At 37.3% G+C, this 18,399-nt stretch overlaps 2 protein-coding genes across 8 annotated transcripts in view; one reads left to right on the plus strand and one right to left on the minus strand.

Moving 5' to 3' along the window:
• The window catches only part of STS (steroid sulfatase), a 128,104-nt gene extending 123,668 nt beyond the window's left edge, over positions 1-4,436 (minus strand). For 2 of the 7 annotated variants that reach the window (XM_075736237.1, XM_075736246.1), the window contains exons 1-2: positions 4,108-4,436; positions 3,203-3,386 (exon numbers count right to left, since the gene is read on the minus strand). The gene's annotated coding sequence lies outside the window, so the exon portion shown is untranslated. Of the gene's footprint in view, positions 1-3,202; positions 3,387-3,984; positions 4,049-4,107 lie in introns of those variants that run through there. The other 5 variants (XM_075736255.1, XM_075736272.1, XM_075736290.1 and 2 more) reach the window with 4 other exon arrangements.
• Positions 4,010-18,399, plus strand: part of PUDP (pseudouridine 5'-phosphatase) — a 74,666-nt gene continuing 60,276 nt past the window's right edge. The window contains exon 1 of the mRNA XM_075736303.1: positions 4,010-4,138. Within this exon, the coding sequence (XP_075592418.1) occupies positions 4,066-4,138 (73 nt within the window). The 5' untranslated portion in view covers positions 4,010-4,065. The remainder of the gene's footprint in view (positions 4,139-18,399) is intronic.

Consider the following 18,399-nt stretch of genomic DNA (forward strand, 5'->3'; position numbering starts at 1 on the left):
CGCTGCTTAAGCACCTTTTTATAGTACTTCATCTAAATTTATAGATGACCAACGTGTATCTTCTTCACTTTGTTCTCCTGAAGCATCATCTTTCTTGCCTGTTTAACTAATTCACTTGTAATTGGTGGCAAATAGAAAAATCCAGAAAATGGATGGCTCTCCTCCCCATACTTGCTTGGCTGTAAGAAGACCCATACGATTCATTAAAGAGGACATACTCCCTTTTGACTTCAGTGATCAATAAAACATGACTTGGATCAGCAGGTGTATAGTATTATTTAATTGCCTTAAGACATGTGCCATTTTCCCTTCTGCAACAACAAAAACATGAACTGAAAAAATAAAATTCACTTAGTTCATATTCTTAGGGTGAAAAGCTCTTGTTTGGTGACATCCAGCACTGGGCGGGGTTTCATTTTCTGAGGGCTTATAGGCTCAACTGCAGCAACTGCTGTGAATCTCAGCTGATACCTGAATTAAATTACATTTAACTCTAAGTCATTTCAAGTAATTTGTTACTAATAGTGGGTTTAACAGCTGTTCATGTAAATCATTGTGAAAGCTTTTAAATTACTGGATTTATTCAAGTCTTTAGATTCTTTTTTAATATTCAAAGCAAAATGGATTATAATCTGTTTATCCTCTTTGCCAAGACGCCTGCAGAACAAGAAAAATAGTCAGTCATTTCCGTGTGAAACACATAGTGTGTAATGCTCCTATCAATGTTATAAAAATACTGTAAGTGAATCCATGTTTCAAGCACAACATGAAGTAGCGAAATAGGAAACTTCATTTTTTGAGTCAAGTATATTACCCAAGAAAAAAATTAAGTGTATTCGGAAGCTTTTACACTCCAGGAAAAGAACTTAAGTCATGAACATTTCAGTGATGTGGAAAACTTTTTAGCTTTAAGTTAAAGAAAACCCAAACAAACATACAAGGTTAAAAAAAGGTTATGAGGGCTGTGTACATAAAACATTACTTAATAACCACATGGATAGGCACCTGAGTATTTTCACCTTATCCCACATGCAAGAAAAATAACAGTGATTTTAATGTATTATTACAAAGCCAGAAAAATCAGACGTGTTTGAGGTAAGAAGGAATACCTATAGGCAGCTAATTTGCAGTCATTTAAAAACCTGCATAGGTACCACATAATATCATAAAATGTAAAACTCGGCAGATTTATTCATCTGTTTTGGAATGCGCCCAAATAGCAAGTTAAATTCATTAACAAATGTATATGAAGTTAACTGTGTTCTTCAGACTTTGCAAGATTACAGATGCAAGTCCATCTGTATGACTACATCTCAGTAACCCAAGTTCCCCCCTTCTCAATAAGGGGACATCAGGTTAGTGGGCATATAATTAACTACCAGTTTTCATGGTTACTGTACCTCCACCATAGTATGCTTCCCACAACTCTAAAGTTATTAAAATAAAGTCCTCTTCACTTTAAACAGGCCTGAAATAAATAATAAAAAAGTAGCAAACAAAAAAAAAAAATCAACTGAACATTTTTTTAATCTCAACTTCTTTTCACTCATTCTTAAAAAAAACCCCAACAAAACAAACAAATACCACTGCTGACACATCTGAGACAAATATTTAAGGCAGCTTAATAATAAACTTCACATCAGCATTTTCACTTATTTGTGCATCTAGAAAATTATGGTCCATTGCAAATTAAAATTCTGCTTGGACCTTAAACCCATTTCATTCTGTAATTAAGAAGACATAGTAACACTGAATAAACCTAAACAGTTTGTCTATATTGGTAAGATTTTCCTGTATTTCAATGTAGCTTTGAAGAATCAAATAAGCTAACATTATGGTATCACTATAAGCCACAATAAAGCAAAGCAAATTGAGGTCATCAGCACGTCAGGTAACCCGACTGTCTCAAAATGTGCACAATAAAATTTGTATCACAGACCACTTAACCCTAAAAAGGTTCATCTCATGTATTACACTTTAATTTTGTGGGGGTTTTCCAAGTAGGTTGTGTTTAGGATTTGCACTTTAAATACTCAAAAGTTTTGCATAACCCTATGTTTTATGAGATGAACTGGTAGTTTACACACTAAAAATAGTAAGTATATCCCCTTTGGGGGAGGCGGGAGGGGAAGGTGAAGTTGTGATCAAAATGCTTATGCTTCTCTCTAATTAGAACAGTAACTCAGGATACCTGACTGATGTAGCTTTCTTGTTAACAAGTACAGGTGTTACTATGCCAACAAATACCAAAGATGCCAGAAATGGGTATTTTAGAATATTTGGTAATTCAAAAGTGAATTAATCTATGTCAAGTACAACTGCCATACAACCTCTTTGCTCACGCTCTTGAAATTTTTGCCACAACAGCATACACTCTTACAGCTGAAACACATTCTTTCTTAGAATAGCAGAATAAGTATTGAGATTACTATAATGATTTTATTTTTTCCTTTTAACATATTAATATTTTTTTTGGACACACTCTATTTAGGATTTGGCCTTTCATTTCTTTCTAGCTATGCTCCCACCTAAATGAACTAGTAAGGTAACTAACGCATTTGCTGTCTGAAACAAAGTTGAAACGTTGACTTGTTGCACAATATTTAATGCAGAAACAAAAGAGCTTTGTGCATTCTTAACACTCATATTGTAAGATAAGTAAAAATTAATCTGAAGCACAGGACCCATTTTCTTAAATCTATGTAAGAACTAACAAATGCATATCATGACTACGCACGACATTTTTAAAAGACATTTAAGGCACTGCACACAGTCTTTTTCCTAGCCTACATAGGCAGGGCCTAAGCAACATTATCAAACATAATCATTACAAAATGAGACAAGTTAAAAAAAAAAAAAAAGAGAACCAACCCAAAACTCAAAATACTTTATTTGAAAGTCAAATTTTATTATTAAAAAGGTAAAGGCCAAGGATGTTTTATTTGTCTTATTTCCAAGATAGGAAGAGGTACAAGGACTTTGTATCTATGAAATTTCTCACAACTGTAGGGTAAGGGCTCTTTTAAGGGATAGGTTTTGGGGGTAGATAAGATGCGTAAGGGGGCTAAATTAAAATTCAAATGTGATTGCATGAGACCTACAGTTAGGGCTTTAAAAACACCACTAACTTGCTAAAACGGTGAAGTATTGCCAATTCAAATGAAGGCACAGTCAGAAAAAAATTAATTGCTGCGAGGCCTACCTACAGGCAACAGAGACAGGACTTCCCTTATCGGAAGCTGCAACTAACCATTGCCTCCACACAGAACTGCACAGCAGTACAAATCACCAAGCCAGTATGTCACCTTGGGAGCCTGACACAGCTCTTTTCATGTCTGCTTCTGCAACTGGCATTTCAATGACCTTGATGCCCAACGGTGAGTTACCTGCATGAAATGAAATAAAATAAAAAAGGGAAGACTGATGAGGACGTTACCTCTTTCCCTCACAACTGGCCAGTCAAAATCGGATGGTGCGTCCATGAAGATTTTGTTTCATCTCAGTAACACTGGCTTGTTTCTTGAACTTGAGAAACAAGTAACACCCCAAACAGCCCATAATTAACTATTCGCACACACAGCACCCCTTCACAGATGGGTTTACATACACACCATTATGTTACTCTTTCCTCACAGTTTTACACAGATTTGCGGCTTTTTGTTTACGGTTCCAATTACGATCCAGCGCTAATATTATCCTTGTAAATTTCTACACAGGCACACAAAAGTTTGACAGGAAACGAGCTCTAAAATGTCAAAACTCCCTAGTCTCTCCTGTAAGCAGTACCACACGGGGCTTAAAAACAACGACAAGAAGCCCACAGAGAGAAATGATTATTTTTTTTTTTTTTTTTTTTTTTAAAAAGAGTTTCTCTGTCCCATTGGCTGCTGGCCTCCCCAACGGCGCTCCCGGCTCGTCAACCGCCACAACCGCTCCGGCTCCGACCCCGCCCGGCCCGGCCTCTCCCCGCGGCGGCACCGCTACCGCTCTCTCCGCTGTCTCCGGCCGCCAGCAGAGCGCGCTTGCGCCGCCGCCACGCGGGCCGCCGGCTGCTGTGCCCTCGCCATGTCCGCTTCCTCCGCGGCCGCGCTGCGGCCGGTCACTCACCTGATCTTTGACATGGACGGCCTCCTGCTGGGTGTGTAGCCTTTGCCCCTCTTCCCTGCTGCGGCCTGGCCCCCGCACCGCGCCGGCCGGTTCCACTGCAGAGAGGCCCGGCTCGGCCTTTCGGTGTAGCGAGGAGCCGTGGCTAGCGGCGGGTAGCCCCTCTCCCCAACGCGGCGCGCCGCCCCTCCGCTGAGGCGCCTCCCGGGGCTGGGGGAAGCGGGCCGGGCTGGGCCGGGGCCGGCCTGCCCCCTTCGGCCGCTAGGGAACGGCCTCTTCGCTCCGGGCGGGCAGCCAGGGTGCCCGGGGCGGCATTGCTTAAACCCGTCTGAAGAGATTAAAGGACCAGGAAAAGACTTATTCCCTCCTCCTCCCGCCACCCCCGCCTATTCGTGGGCAAATTTCGCCTGAATTAGAAGTTCCGGGGCTGAGATTGAAAAGGGCGCTCACCCTTAATGGTGGAGGACTGAACGAGGTTAGGGTGGCAGTGGGGAGAGAGGTGAAGGGTAGCCTGGTGGTCGGAGCCAGGGAAGGCGGGTATGGAGAATGGGTTCCCAGTTTGCAGAGCTGTGACATTGCCCCGGCGCCTGGGGGTCTGCGGGAGGCGGCCGAGAACAGCGAGTCCCTCACCCCGGGGGCTGCTTGTGTTGCGCAGGGTACCGAGCAGCATTGTTAAGCATTTAGAGTTGCAGTGTCCAACTGAAAAGGCTGGAAACCACTGTGGTAGTCGTCTCCCACTTTTTATATCAATAGAGTTTCAGCTTTGCAGGGTTACTCTGAAATCTATCAGTCCCTCATGTAACGGCTAGATTGGATCTTGAATAGTCAGTATGACTAGAGCAGTGTGTAAGTCTGCTCTGAACTACGTGCTGAATCAGGGCCTTCTGCTGCATGTCTCTTGTAGAATAGTGGAGTGTTTTTGTATGTGACTTGGTTTTTGAAATAGTCTATGTGGATTATCACACAGGAAGCAGCTTTGGATGTAGGTGAATTCTTAAAAAGTGTGAATTTGAGGCATGTGCTTTCCTTCTGCAAAACCCAAATTGTTTCTGAAAAGACTGCTGCGAAGTCTAATCAGTTACTCTGTTTCCAAGAAATGTGCGCTTTTCGCTCCTCCGTGCCTGTAACAGGTGAAGGCACTCGGTTGTCCTGGTTTAAAACAAAACTGACTTTACTCATACTATCACAAATAGTTTCAAGCATTTTAGAACCTTTGGTTTCTGTTTCATCTGCACTCTCAGTATGCTATGCAAAACAGTGATTGAGTTATTTCAGTTTCATTTTCAGTTTCACCACTGGAGTCTCAAATAGCCTGGGGTTATGGTGTGGTTTGTTTGGTTTTGTGTTGTGTTGGTTTTTTTTTTAATCCAGAATAAATTATTTTAATTTCATTCTTATTTAGATTTCAGGAAAGCTTTCTTAGTTGCTGCTGCTTTTTAGCAAAATTTGAAAATCTGCTTTACACAGGCTGTCCTGCACAGGTGAATATTCTAAGTAAGCAATATAAATATTTAGATGTTGATATGGATACATAATTTTTTTGTATCATATTAAGTGAATTTATTATGCGCAGATATTTAGTTTTGGACAGTATTTTAGGAACTAAGTACATTTATCTCAGATGCTATCCCGTTTACATTTAGAAATTGCCTTTCTGTAACATTCCAGATAGGCAAAAACAATACAAATTGAGGTTCTGAGTCATCTTTAGTTCTCCAAACTCCTGGGGGTCATACAGTGAAGAAGCATTAAAAATACTCTAGATTATGAACTCATACCAGGGAAGTAATTATAAAGGATCCATAATTCTTGGACCTAAGTTTGCCAAGATTGAGACACTCAAGGTATAAACTGAATTCTTGCTGTAACTAAATGTATCTGTTTTAAAGTACAGCTCCAGAGAAATACTTTGTGACTTTCTGGATTCGAATAAAATAGCAGACATAAATTACGGCATTTTGTATGCTTCTCCATAAAATATACTTACATGAAGAGTTTATGCATGCTGGTATAATTTATTTTTATCCCTATATGTGAGGCATCCTTTCAACTGACAAATATTTGTTGTGTTTCTATTCCCCTAGTTACTGTTATGCTACAACGAGGATATGATTTCTTCTATTTAAAAAAAATTGCATAGTAAGAATGTGTTGTATTTCAGTAATCTTTCAGCTGTGATGAAAGCCATAAATAAGTATAGAATTAAACTGAAAATACTCTTAAGTCTCTACCAGTACAGAGACATAAAAGGGACACCACCTTGATGATTTTCGTAATGTACATTTCCTTTCAGAGGACTTGTAGTATGTTTCAGCCTCTAAATACTTTGAGTTCTGTCACAACTTTTAACATAATTTTTGGTGAACCCGTTTCATGACGAGTTGTGGCCCTTAGGAGGCAAAAGACTGCTTGGACTTCCCTGAGATTCCTAAATGTTTCAAGAAATTTGGAATAATTTGGGGGAAGGAATGAAATAAGGGGCGCACAGGTTAGAAGCTTTCTGCCCAACCTGTCTGCAGTAAATCTTTTGATGTTATATTGATGTAAATATACATGAGAAGTAAGATTTTAATGTGTCACATAGTGCTTATTGAAGATGATAAGATGAGTTACATATTTCTAGAAGCTGTAGAAATCTGCATAAAATTACTTCTTTTGAAAGAGAACAAACAAAATTTTCAGTATTGGATATCTATAACTATATTTTTGTAACTTTTTAAAGTACCTCCATAGCTGGTTGCATTTTTCAGAATCTGAAGCTTTAGGTATTGCAGTAATTTTCACAACAAGGTAGTGTGTGAAAGTGTATGTGACTGATTTTGGAATTTTTCACCTAACCCTTGCCAATTTTATAAAAAACAATATTAACTGATCTATAAATGATGAAAAATTGAATATTAAGTCCATCTAATGTAATGTGCATTGAACTTGCTTCTATAGCTGACATATTTGCTTCTGATTAGGGAAGGTAGGATATCATCTAATAGGAAGATTTCCAAAATATTTGTGAATACTTAATAACTGTGAGAATAAAATCCTTGAATGAGGTCTGAGGCACTTAGAAGGTTCTTGACTTTGTACACAATCCAAGTGTTACCCCATAGAACCTGCATCCATATCCTTTAGTGGCTAACACTAGGCTATGTGAAAGTGTTGCTGACTCTGATCCTCTGTGACTTTATCTCCCCCATCTCTTTAACATAATTGAGAGTGATTAAGTTGTCCTTGAGTTCCACCTTGATAGATCAGCTTACCTTCAATAGGGAAGTTCTTGCCCCTGAACTGCCAGTGAAAGTACTTCATCCCTTTCATTCCGAGTCCTTCTGTATCATTATTTGATGTGTTATGTAACACCCATTTTTCAGCACTTATCAATGTGGTTCACCCTTCTGGAGTTTTTTCCTTTTGGATTACCTTCTTTCGAGCTGTGGGATGAAATCTTAGGGTTTTTGTCTGTCATTCTAGTTGCCAGGAAGTTAGCAGACTGGAAAATAGTGCTCTCATTTAGTAAGTAAAATATGTGTACAGCATGTCTAGACAGCTTGTTATTTAATAGGTAAAATTAATTGAAGGACTTTTTTTTTGTAGGAAACTCTAACTGTAATAGAAAAAAACAGTCTTCGTGCTAGTGTACTACAGTTACATTCTGCTTTATTATAAATATTCAGCAAGATTTAGTTAATGTAGTTTATAAGTGGTGCTCACTTCACTGTGTAGTATAAGCCAGAGGAAAATGAATAACTAAATTTTAATTTTTGGTGTACTGGCTGTACTTTTAAAAAAACAAAACCAAACACTTTTGTAGTGTTAAATTTCTACTTATTTTCCTACAGCAAATCCTAACAATGCTGAGAATTACACAATAGATTGCTTTTCCTTAAAATGCTTTAGTCCTTTCCTACAGAAGACTACTGTTCTAACTGCTAGTATATAGTATAATTAAAACTATTAAACCTACTTATGTGTGCACTTATCTGACACACAGAGTACAGGGTTAGCTGGCTAAAATAAACAAACGCCCCCTCAACAAATAGAACAGAAGCTAGAGATCTTTGATACCTAAATAAATACTTTCGTTATAGTTGTACTGTTTAATAGCTGATCCTGGCATTTTAGCATGTTGTAAAAACATGCAAAACCAATACTGAAGATACAGAAGGAAAAATCTATTCAATTTGTATGAAATATACAACTAGAATAATGCCCCCTAGGATCTATCTTCTCAACTTACTGTGCAGGTTTTATTTTGAGCTATGACAAGTAGGTTTGTTACATAATTGTGGCCAATAGCTACCTCATCACCAGTACAGAGACAGGATTGAATGTTGCCTTTGTTGATCTGTGCCTAAACTTGTAGGGGGCTGAATATATTTTAAATTAGAAATTATATGCTCTACAAGCTGCGTGTATAATATTAACCTTTCCTAACTGACAAATGAACTTAGGAAAACTGCTGCAAAGATAAAATGGTTTTTAGCATTGTGCTTAAAGCTGAACTAAAGCTAAATTAACATGCAGACAACATGACACTGTAGTATAGAAAGTTTAGTCATGTATTTATTTTTATTTAAATTTTTGTAAGGAGTAGTGACTGTTTTATGTAAATTATTATCCTTGCCGGTATCCCTTGGTGTTGTGAAACATAAGATAAGTCGGCATATACAAGCAGATCTAAAAGAGAGATGGTTTCTAAAGCAGCTTAGTTTTATACAATACCTTCACCATAACTCAAAGTCACGTTGGACTGTACAGGCACAGGTTTACCAGCTTGTTCTGACCATTCACAGAGGGGTGAGAATAAGGCATCTGGGATCAGAAGTTGTTGCCTTTGCAGCCACTGTCTCCTTTGTGTGGAGAAGACTGCTGGATTCTTGTGTGCCACTTCCAAACAACTCCTGCACAGCTAGTCATACAAGTAGTGTCTGCTCTGTAGTTGTGCTGGTTTTGGTTGGGATAGAGTTAATTTTCTTCATAGTAGCTAGTAAGGGCTATGGTTTGGATTTGTGCTGGACACAGCATTGCTAACACAGGGATGTTTTTGTTACTGCTGAGCAGTGCTCACACAGAGCCAAGGCCTTTGCTGCTTCTCACACCACCCCACCAGCGAGTGGGCTGGGGGTGCACAAGGAATTGGGAGGGGACACAGCTGGGACAGTGACCCCAACTGACCCAAGGGATATTACATGCCATATGACATCATGTTCAGCATATGAAGCTGGGGGAAGAAGGAGGAAGGGTGGATGATCGAAGTGATGACGTTTGTCTTCCCAAGTATACCTGTTCCACATGATGGAGCCCTGCTTTCCTGGGGATGGCTGAACACCTGCCTGCCCATGGGAAGTGGTGAATGAATTCCTTGTCTTGCTTTGCTTGTGTGCACGGCTTTTGCTTTACCTATTAAACTGTCTTTGCCTCAACCCACGAGTTTTCTCACTTTTACCCTTCTGATTCTCTCCCCCTTCCCACTGGGGAGGAAGTGAGTGAGCAGCTGCATGGTGCTTAGTTGCCAGCTGGGGTTAAACCACAACAATAGTATAGAAGAAATTAACTTGCAGTTAAATTCATTGCAGTGTTGTGAGATTCACAAGAGTTTTCCTTCTCTCCAGTGTTACCTACCGATTGTCACAAGGTCAGAAGTCAAAAATGTACTCTTACTTTCATTTCATTGCACAAGTTGCCTAGGAGATTGCTGTTACAAGAAAAGTGGTAAGAATTCTATGCTGGAGTTTGCTTATGTACATGCTGTCTTTTATTTTACAGTGTGAATGGGAGGTTAAAACCGCTTCCTATTTCTTCTGCATCAGAGCAAATAGCACCAATTCAACTATACATCAGTCCTCTCAAGATTGTCCTCTATTATGGTTTAAATGCAGGAATTAATCTTCTTAGGCTATAAACTGGCAATCTTGTAAGCCTATTTTCTGCTTCTGAAGGTAGTTGAAACTTACTTTCTTTGCATTCTCCATTTCCATCTGATTTTGGGGAACAAAGAACGAGACAAAAAATAGAGTCTTGCCCTTGTGTTTTGTACTAGTATCTTGTTGCAAAAACAAAGAGATTAAGGATATTATTAGATGAAAATACCTCATAGATGCTTCATGAGCAAATTTTGGAGAGAAGTAAAACAGTTCCTCATTGAGAATTAACTAACCATAAACAGAGTAAATAAGATTTGTCATATGCTTGAAAGTTAACATTTTAATTTAACAGCAAGGCGAATTTTGTCAAGAACATAACAAACGTGCTAACCTAGAGTCTAACTTCTATTATTTCCATGATTGATTTGCAAATTGTCCATCCACATGGTTGCCTGTTGTTTGTGGTTAGAATAATCCAGAATCGGAGCTTACTTCAACTGTAGAACAGTTTGTTTTGTTTTCATTTCTGTAGTGGTTACCACATTTCAAAATGCCATTGGCAGCATTAGCAATGATCTTTTTATCTCCCTGGGGAATTGACAGAGGAATGCTCCCAAGATGAAAAGATCCATGATTTGATTTTAATTCTGCACATAAATTACACTCAAATGCAATGCATTTTTGGTGCCTATTTATTTATTGCATCAGACCTAAACATTTGGTTTCGAAAGAAATAAAAAAACTTGCTAAGTAAATAAATCCTATTTCAAATTTCCACTGTTAATAATGTGGCTTTCGTTTCCTGACTGTTACACACATTCAGTTGTATAGAGGGCCTTTAGCTAGTGGAGAGGTATGTTTTGAGGGTGCTGGGAGTCTAAAGGTTCTGTTTAGTGGTTTTAAAGATGCACACAGCAGTCTGACCATTTGTAAAAATTAGTCTCTTTCTGTGCATAAAGGCAGTATTTCCAGTCTGTTTGTAGATGATAAGGTTTTATATTTGTTGGCTACGTACACTGTTTTGTGTATAAAGTTCCACTTATTTTGCTCTGAATGTAAATAATAAGGTGTCATAAATGGAACAGAATTTCACACAAAGAAAAGGTGCATAGAGTTTTCCCTTATAATAACACTATTTCCAGCTGCTGCATTCCAATTTTCTTTTTACTTAAGAAGAAAAACAACATTAACAACCCTGGTTTTAGTATTCTGTGTACTGGCAGTAGGCACACTGCATGCCATCTTGGGCCCAGCTCTGCAGCTCTTGTTCTGAGTAGCTGTAATTCGTTCATGTAGCCTTGTGAGTGTGCTAATTGAACTCTTGAGAATGGAAATTTTAAGGACACCCTGATTTGTCTAGGTAGGACAGTTTACCAGCAAAATTCTGCTCTGTGAGTTCTGCTGGTATGTTTTCTCTGAAAGACAATCTTATTCTTGAATACTTGCATTTATATGTATAATATGTGTGTGTGGGGGGGTTGGTTGTTGTTATTATTTTTAACTAGATTTTGCTTCTTTTTTAATTTTTTTTTTTATTAGCAACAGACCTTAATGGTGATGATAATTTTCACAATATGATCATTGCTCTTTTAAAGACTAAGAACTATGTTAACTAACAACACAAAAGCAATTAAGCTAAATATCTTCTCCCTTCAAACTTGGTATCTATTGCTTGCATTATGAACAACTGATTTTCTTTCACACCATGTAGAGACAGCTCGTGATTGTTGTTCCTTCTGTTACGTGTTTCTATACCTCTCTGTATTGATTCTTATTTCTTTCACAAGACTACTGAGAAGTATTTAACCAAGATCATTTTTATATCTTACAATGGTTCTGACAGACACTCCTGACCTTGATTTATCCTTTTCCTCCCCCTTAATAATAATAATAATAAAGCCAGTGTTCCAACCCAAAGTTCCTTGAGGTACTGCCAACCTTTATCAAGATTTTTCTTGGTACTTAGATGGGAGAAAACAATCCTGTTTTATTTATCTCACTTTTGCCTTCCTTTCCTTCAATAACCAGTAAGGAATGCTTGTCTCTGTTTCTTGAAGGGTTACACACCTGTTGACAGTATCAATGTTTGCTGTCTCTATGCATGCTTTCTGTTCTTGTGCAACTTGTAAGAGGAATTAAAAATTATTAAAAGTACCATTTTCCATAGTAGTTTGGCAATAAATGTGATGCTGTAATTTGGAAAAACTTGCATCTAAGTGGACACTGCTCTTTCCCAAGTATTGTTTTGCTGCTGTTATATATAATAGCCGATTTCTTTCTAAAATATATTTTCGTTTTTCTTCCTCCTTCCCTTTTGAGGTATATGAAGTATTTTTGCAAAAGTCATCAAATAAGTCCTACTTCTAGCCGACTGTGTGTCTCGGATGAAACAGGTTTATTTCTAGTTCTTGAAAGCTTTCCTTTGGGCACCAGTTATGTATCAGCGCTTCATATATTACTTTTTCCTTTTGCTGTTAGTTTTCGCCTCTGCTGTGCCTGTGTGCGGTTCAGTTGGGCAACTTTTGCATTTAGTTTGTCTCAGGATAACACAAGACAACTGAGAGGAGAGCCCAGGGTATTATTTTTCAGCCCAGTCTTTCTGTCTGACATCCGTAGGAATTTACTCATCACCTTTGCATTGTGTAATATGTACAGCATTATACAGGTTCTCATTCTCCCAGCTTGTTAATACATGTTCTCTGACCTGGTGTAATAGGTCCAGCAGCCCCTGTGTGACCTTCGCTCTACAAAGGATAGATATGTGCCAGTCCTTTGCAGCAGTCCTGTGCTTGCGGATGCTGAACTGATTGGGTTTACTGCCAAGCATCTCAGCCCTTTTGTTCACTCCTGGGCATTGATTGTCTGCTCTGCATATGTATTAGTTCACTTAGGTTCTCTTTTGCACAATTGCCGGCTGATGTTAGGGCATCTTTTTGAACGTAATGTCTTTAAAATTGTGTTCTGCTTTAATCGGTCCATTTGGGTATAATGTAAACTGCCACAAAGTACGTATGCGAACTAATAGACCCTTATTTGGTTACTGACCAGTCGTGAGAGGAAGTGTCTTTCTTGGATTGGGATGTTTTATGAGTTTGACGCTGGTACTGTTCATTTGGGAACACTTCTAAGGAAGAGGGAAAAATTTGCACTAATACTGGAAGAAGGATGGAATGAAAGATAATGTGTGTGTTTAATGAAGAAATTGGGATTATAGTGTATCAGAAAGTCTGAAGTGGGAGAAATTAATGGGTTTAAGGTGGAGCATGAGTACACTGAGAATTTCATTTGAAAAAATTGTTCTATGGTAAAGATTTCTTTTTATTATTTTTTACTTTACATACAGAAAGCTCCTTTGACCTGTCTCTGCGGGGCAAAAGAATAGACCCATGCATGCGTGTGAAGTGACATAACCTTGGTTAATGTCATCATTGTACTACAGGACCATTACTGCAAAAAATTATGCCATGTGAAATGGTGGATCTTTTTATGCTAGGACTGAATCCTCTCTATGGCATTGTATTATTATTGGACTAAGAAAACGTTTTTTGCTTTGTGGCTCAGGGGAGATGGAGCCACAAAGAGTGTATCACAATGCAATAAATTTCTAGTCTTTAAAAATTAAAAGCAGTGTTTTGTAGGGAACATATCTCAGGAAAATGAAAATATTTGGGCCACTGAGGTATTGTAGTATTGTTACTCTGCTGCCTAATAACTTGCATTGTTATTATTATTGTAGATCATACTTTTATGATATTATCCCTCTTCCTTTTTTAATTTGAACATCTTCATTTTCCATGAATGAAGGCATCTAAGAGTAAAGACCAGAAAGTAGTGTTACTGTTCTGTTTTTGTGTGTTCTAGAACTTTACACTTTTTATGTGGCAGTTGATTCCAAATTGTACAGTATTGTAAAATTTAGTTTATTAGAATGTTTGACTCACCATTGACTTTGCATAGTTTACTGTTTATCATGACTTTGCCTTTTTCAAAAAGGAAGTGAACTATTCCCCTTCCCTCTTTTGGAACTTTTTACAGACAACAGGTAATTAGCATGTGCACTTGGAAACACTGTAGAATAACAAGATAAAATTACTAGGTTCTAAGGGTTAGGTTAAAAAATAATAAAAAAATTTGCATCTTTATACCAGTAGTTACACTAATGCCAGTTCTACCATTTTTTCATTAAAACCCCCCTAGAGTTCTCTTTTATAGATTAAAAAAAAGGTTTTGGTTTTACCTGCTAATTGTATTCAAAGTTTTAAAGAACATTTGGTGTGTTTTTTAACTGCCTATTACCTCAGTCTTCATACCTTTAGAAACAGCTAGACCTTTTTTTTTCCTATGGAAATCAGGATGGTGGAAAGAGGAGGCAGTCTACACATATGTTGGGATGAGAGTCAGAATAATATATGACCTGAGTGCTTCTAGGTCCCAGGGTTTAGAAATAGCCTATGATTTCCAGAATGTATACGTTGGACCTACAGAAGTAACTGTACTTACTAATGGAAGTGTTAACAACATGTAAGACTTTATCCCAATACTTAGGAGTATATGCAAGTGTACTTTGTACAGCAGTCTTCATATGGCATCTTGGTCTCTGAGAAAATTTCTGAATTTTGATGGCATCTTAGGAAGTGTTATAGCATTAGGAATTTCCTTCTTTTATGTTTATTTTTGTTGTTAAGGTTTTTCTAAGACTATGCTCTAAATTCTACCGTTATCATTCCTTGGATATCATTCCTTCAATATATTATGTTAGTATTGCTTTTATCTCAAATATATTTCATAAATAGAAGAAAATCTGTGACGTGTTCATCATAGTATTAGGCTTTCTGTATATGCTTCCCCTCCCCCACCCCGCCGTATCTTTTTGTTTTATAGACTTCAGAATCTTTCAAATAATACTCTTTCAGTTTGGAAATTTCTAGTGCTTTAGAAAACCCTGCAATTCCTGGATAAAGCTGTAGAGATACAGGGGGTGTCTTTTCGTGTGTGTATGTATACAAAGGAGAGGATTTCTTCCATTTAAAATAACTATTAAAATAGCAGCTTTTCAGTAACTCTAAAGTTGTCAAAGAAAAATGCCTTAAAAATATGTCATTTTTTTTGACAAAGTGTCTTTGCATAATGGAGAGTTAACAATAAAACTGGATTATATAGCTTATGAATTAACTAGGCCTTGTTTTTTTCCTAATCAAAGCTCTTGGCTTTAAGAGTTGGCATTTCAGGGCCTGTAGCTGCTACCTGTCTGCATTATACTGGTTAAAGCTGCTCGCTACATAAATCTTTCTGTTTCCCTCCACCTCTCCCCCAGGCAATAATACAAGATGATTAAATTGTGTGTTAATGTGTTTTTTCTCTCCTCATTGCCCTGGTTAATTGAGAAATGGCTATGTGTTCTTAGAAATTTCTACTAAGAGGAGAAAAAGAAAAGCCATATTCTAAGATTTATAGCAAAACCATCAAAGTTATTCCCTTCTTTACCCATTCCCTTTTCTAATACTGTAGTTCAACGTGAGATAGATTCATGTTTTCTTTTTCTTCCTTCTCTTATAATTGCAGCTTTCAGGGGTCTAAAACAAATACTCCTGTTTGACCCAAATGTATCTGTATATAAAGAATAGGAAGGCAGAATACTTTTTTCCTCTGTGTACTCTTCAGTAGATATTTAGTTTGTCTTTCTCTTCATAGTATCTTGCATACTGAAATTGTGAGCTTCAGTTCGCTGCTTTATATTCTAATTGTATGTACTGCTCTATATTCTAATCGTATGTATAAGAAATTAGGTTTCATTGATGTTCTAACATTATTCCCAAGTATATCTCAAAAGAGTTACAATAAGAAAAATACTTCCAGTACCCATTCATTGTTTATGGCTTGAATCCTACATTTACTTTTCTTCTCCTGTTCTTTTAAAGTAGTCTTCTTGTGCTGTGAATTAAAAACAGGCTTGCCTTTGAAATAAAAATACTCTTAAGTTTAGACCCAACTGAGATTTGATCTGATTTACCTAGAAAATGTTCTCACTAAAGTCTTGAAATCCTCATCTTACCTGAATCTTCTTGACTTGGCAGCTGATTTGCTGGTGCTTATCAATAACTTTTCCCCAAAACCTTGTTCTTTCATACCATTCTTTTTTTACAGGTGAACGTGATAGAAATACATCGTTCAGAAAGATGGTATTTATAGTCATGAGTGGTTACAAGGTGTCCAATACATAGGTGTTGTTCATATCAGAGATGTAAAAAGGTGTGCCTTACAGATACTGCTCTTTCCTTGGATAGAAGTAAAGGAGTTGACACATATTACAAAATCCTACAGTTCTGTTTAAATAACAGTACCTACTCCCTTCCTCCAAGCTATGAAAAAATTTGTCAATATTATAGGCCCAGGAGCATAAATCAAATATTCAACAAAATAGTTTACAAAGATCAATGATTGCAGGTGTTGTATAACTGTATTTAATGGTAGTCTAAGTTTGAAAAATGTATTGCCCACTTGAATTTTCTATAGTGGAGACTTTGAGACAATTACAGATTACCAACGAAACTATTTTTTCACAGAGTGATGATGATGATGATACAATTTAATGGCTTCACTATTGACAGTGTAGACTTCCCATTTCCAGTTCAAGATGTACTTAAGCTCCTCTGATAGTCCGTGGGAGGGAGTTACATTCTCAAGAGACATGCTAGATTTTATAATAATAATAGTAATAATAATAATGTAGAGGGTACTGTCAGAAGAAATCCTTTTCCTGAAGAAAACAACTTTAATTCTTATTTAATTTCATTTTACTTATTTTTTTACTGGCAAAGTTTTAAAGCTCTAGAAAATACAAGTTCATAACAGAAGTGATGACAGGCCGGCAGCCCTGTAGCAATACCACCGTGAACCATGTCAACCCAACACAAGAAAAAAACCTCCAACCTCTTTGCTTCTGACAAGTTCAGTGACGAAAGCTGCCCTTTACGTTTTAGGAGGTAAACTGTAGTCATGTTCGACAGTGTTCAGCTCTGGTTTCTTTGATTGCAATATTTCATACAATTGGATTCTCATATTAATGGTTAGATTTGCTCTTCAGACAACAGAAGAAACAAAAGGCTTTTCAGCTTGTTGATGGGATACAAGATTTGCATTTTTGTGCAAAGTTTTCAATCTCTTTGAAAACTACTATGCAGAGGCTAATAGAAAGATGTGGCCTATGGTGCGTTTGCCTCTCTTCAGAAGAGAAAGGCCTTTGGTGACTAGCTGTTTTATTATTATTGCAACTTGTATACCTTCTAATTCTTTTTTCCTTACATTTAGGAAACATGTAAGTTACCTTGTTTAACTGGATATGCAGCTTTAACTATATGTCTAGGACATGGCAGTCCTTCTTACAGATCCAAAATGTAATGGGTCAAAATGTATAATCATAGGACTTCATCTTTCTGTCCAAAAGTCATTTAAGTTCCAGTGGCTCAGTTCAGTGTATTCAGCATATGAAGTAGACACTTTTTATTTTGCTGATTGTAAGCTTGATTTTAGATCAAGCAAAAGGAAATTACCAAAATGAGGTTAGGGAAGTTATTTATTGAACAGTGTGTGTTACAAATGGCATTTTTCAGAGTTATTTCATAATTAGGTGCTAGTAACATCTACTTCATTCTAGATTTTGTGTGTCAGATCTGTTTGGATACTGCTGAATATGGCTGTTCATAATCGTTTTCAACTGTACTATATAGAGTTGCATAAGTGATGCTTATATTAATTGTTTCTAGCTATTAATTTTGTCATACCTGGTCAGGTGTTAGTCAGAGACTAATTTTTTTTTCCTGATTTCTGTAAACTTTTTGTCTCTTTCTAACTACAAAGCTGCCTGCAATGCACCTTCAAAAACAATTTTCACATTTACAAGCAGAATGATAGTAAATTGTTGCTATGGAGCAAAGAAAGTTTTTTTTTTTTTGTAAATCTAATTTCAGGTTAGTTACTGTGGAATTGGATATGTGTACCTTATCTAATGTGTTTATATTCAGAAACTGTAAAGTTGATTGTCTCTTGCTTGTACGATTGTGACTTAATTGATTGCAGTAGATTTGTACCTAAATCTGAGCAGTGAGACAAAGGCGACTGGATTTTATTTTTTTTCCTTTAGTTTTTGGATGGAGGGAAGGAAGTTGGGACTATTTTTTGAAATAAAGTAAAAAAAAATCTCCTCTTATCTGCTTATTGAGCACATACTTTGCCAGCCTGCCTGTCTTTTGCAAGCAGTAGAACTAAACACACCCCCCCAAAGTAACTCCTGTGTCAGGCTTATTAAATTCCAGTCGCAGGAGAGTGAAGCTGCTTGTGTCTCAAGATGTAAACTTTGACCTCGGCTTGCAGAACTGAGGTAGAAGGGAAGAAGGATTGAATGAAAGTGGAATGACTCCTAGTTCTGTTCACAATATCT

This window comes from Balearica regulorum, chromosome 1 (genome assembly GCF_011004875.1).
Source record: "Balearica regulorum gibbericeps isolate bBalReg1 chromosome 1, bBalReg1.pri, whole genome shotgun sequence".
NCBI classification, from domain to species: domain Eukaryota; kingdom Metazoa; phylum Chordata; class Aves; order Gruiformes; family Gruidae; genus Balearica; species Balearica regulorum.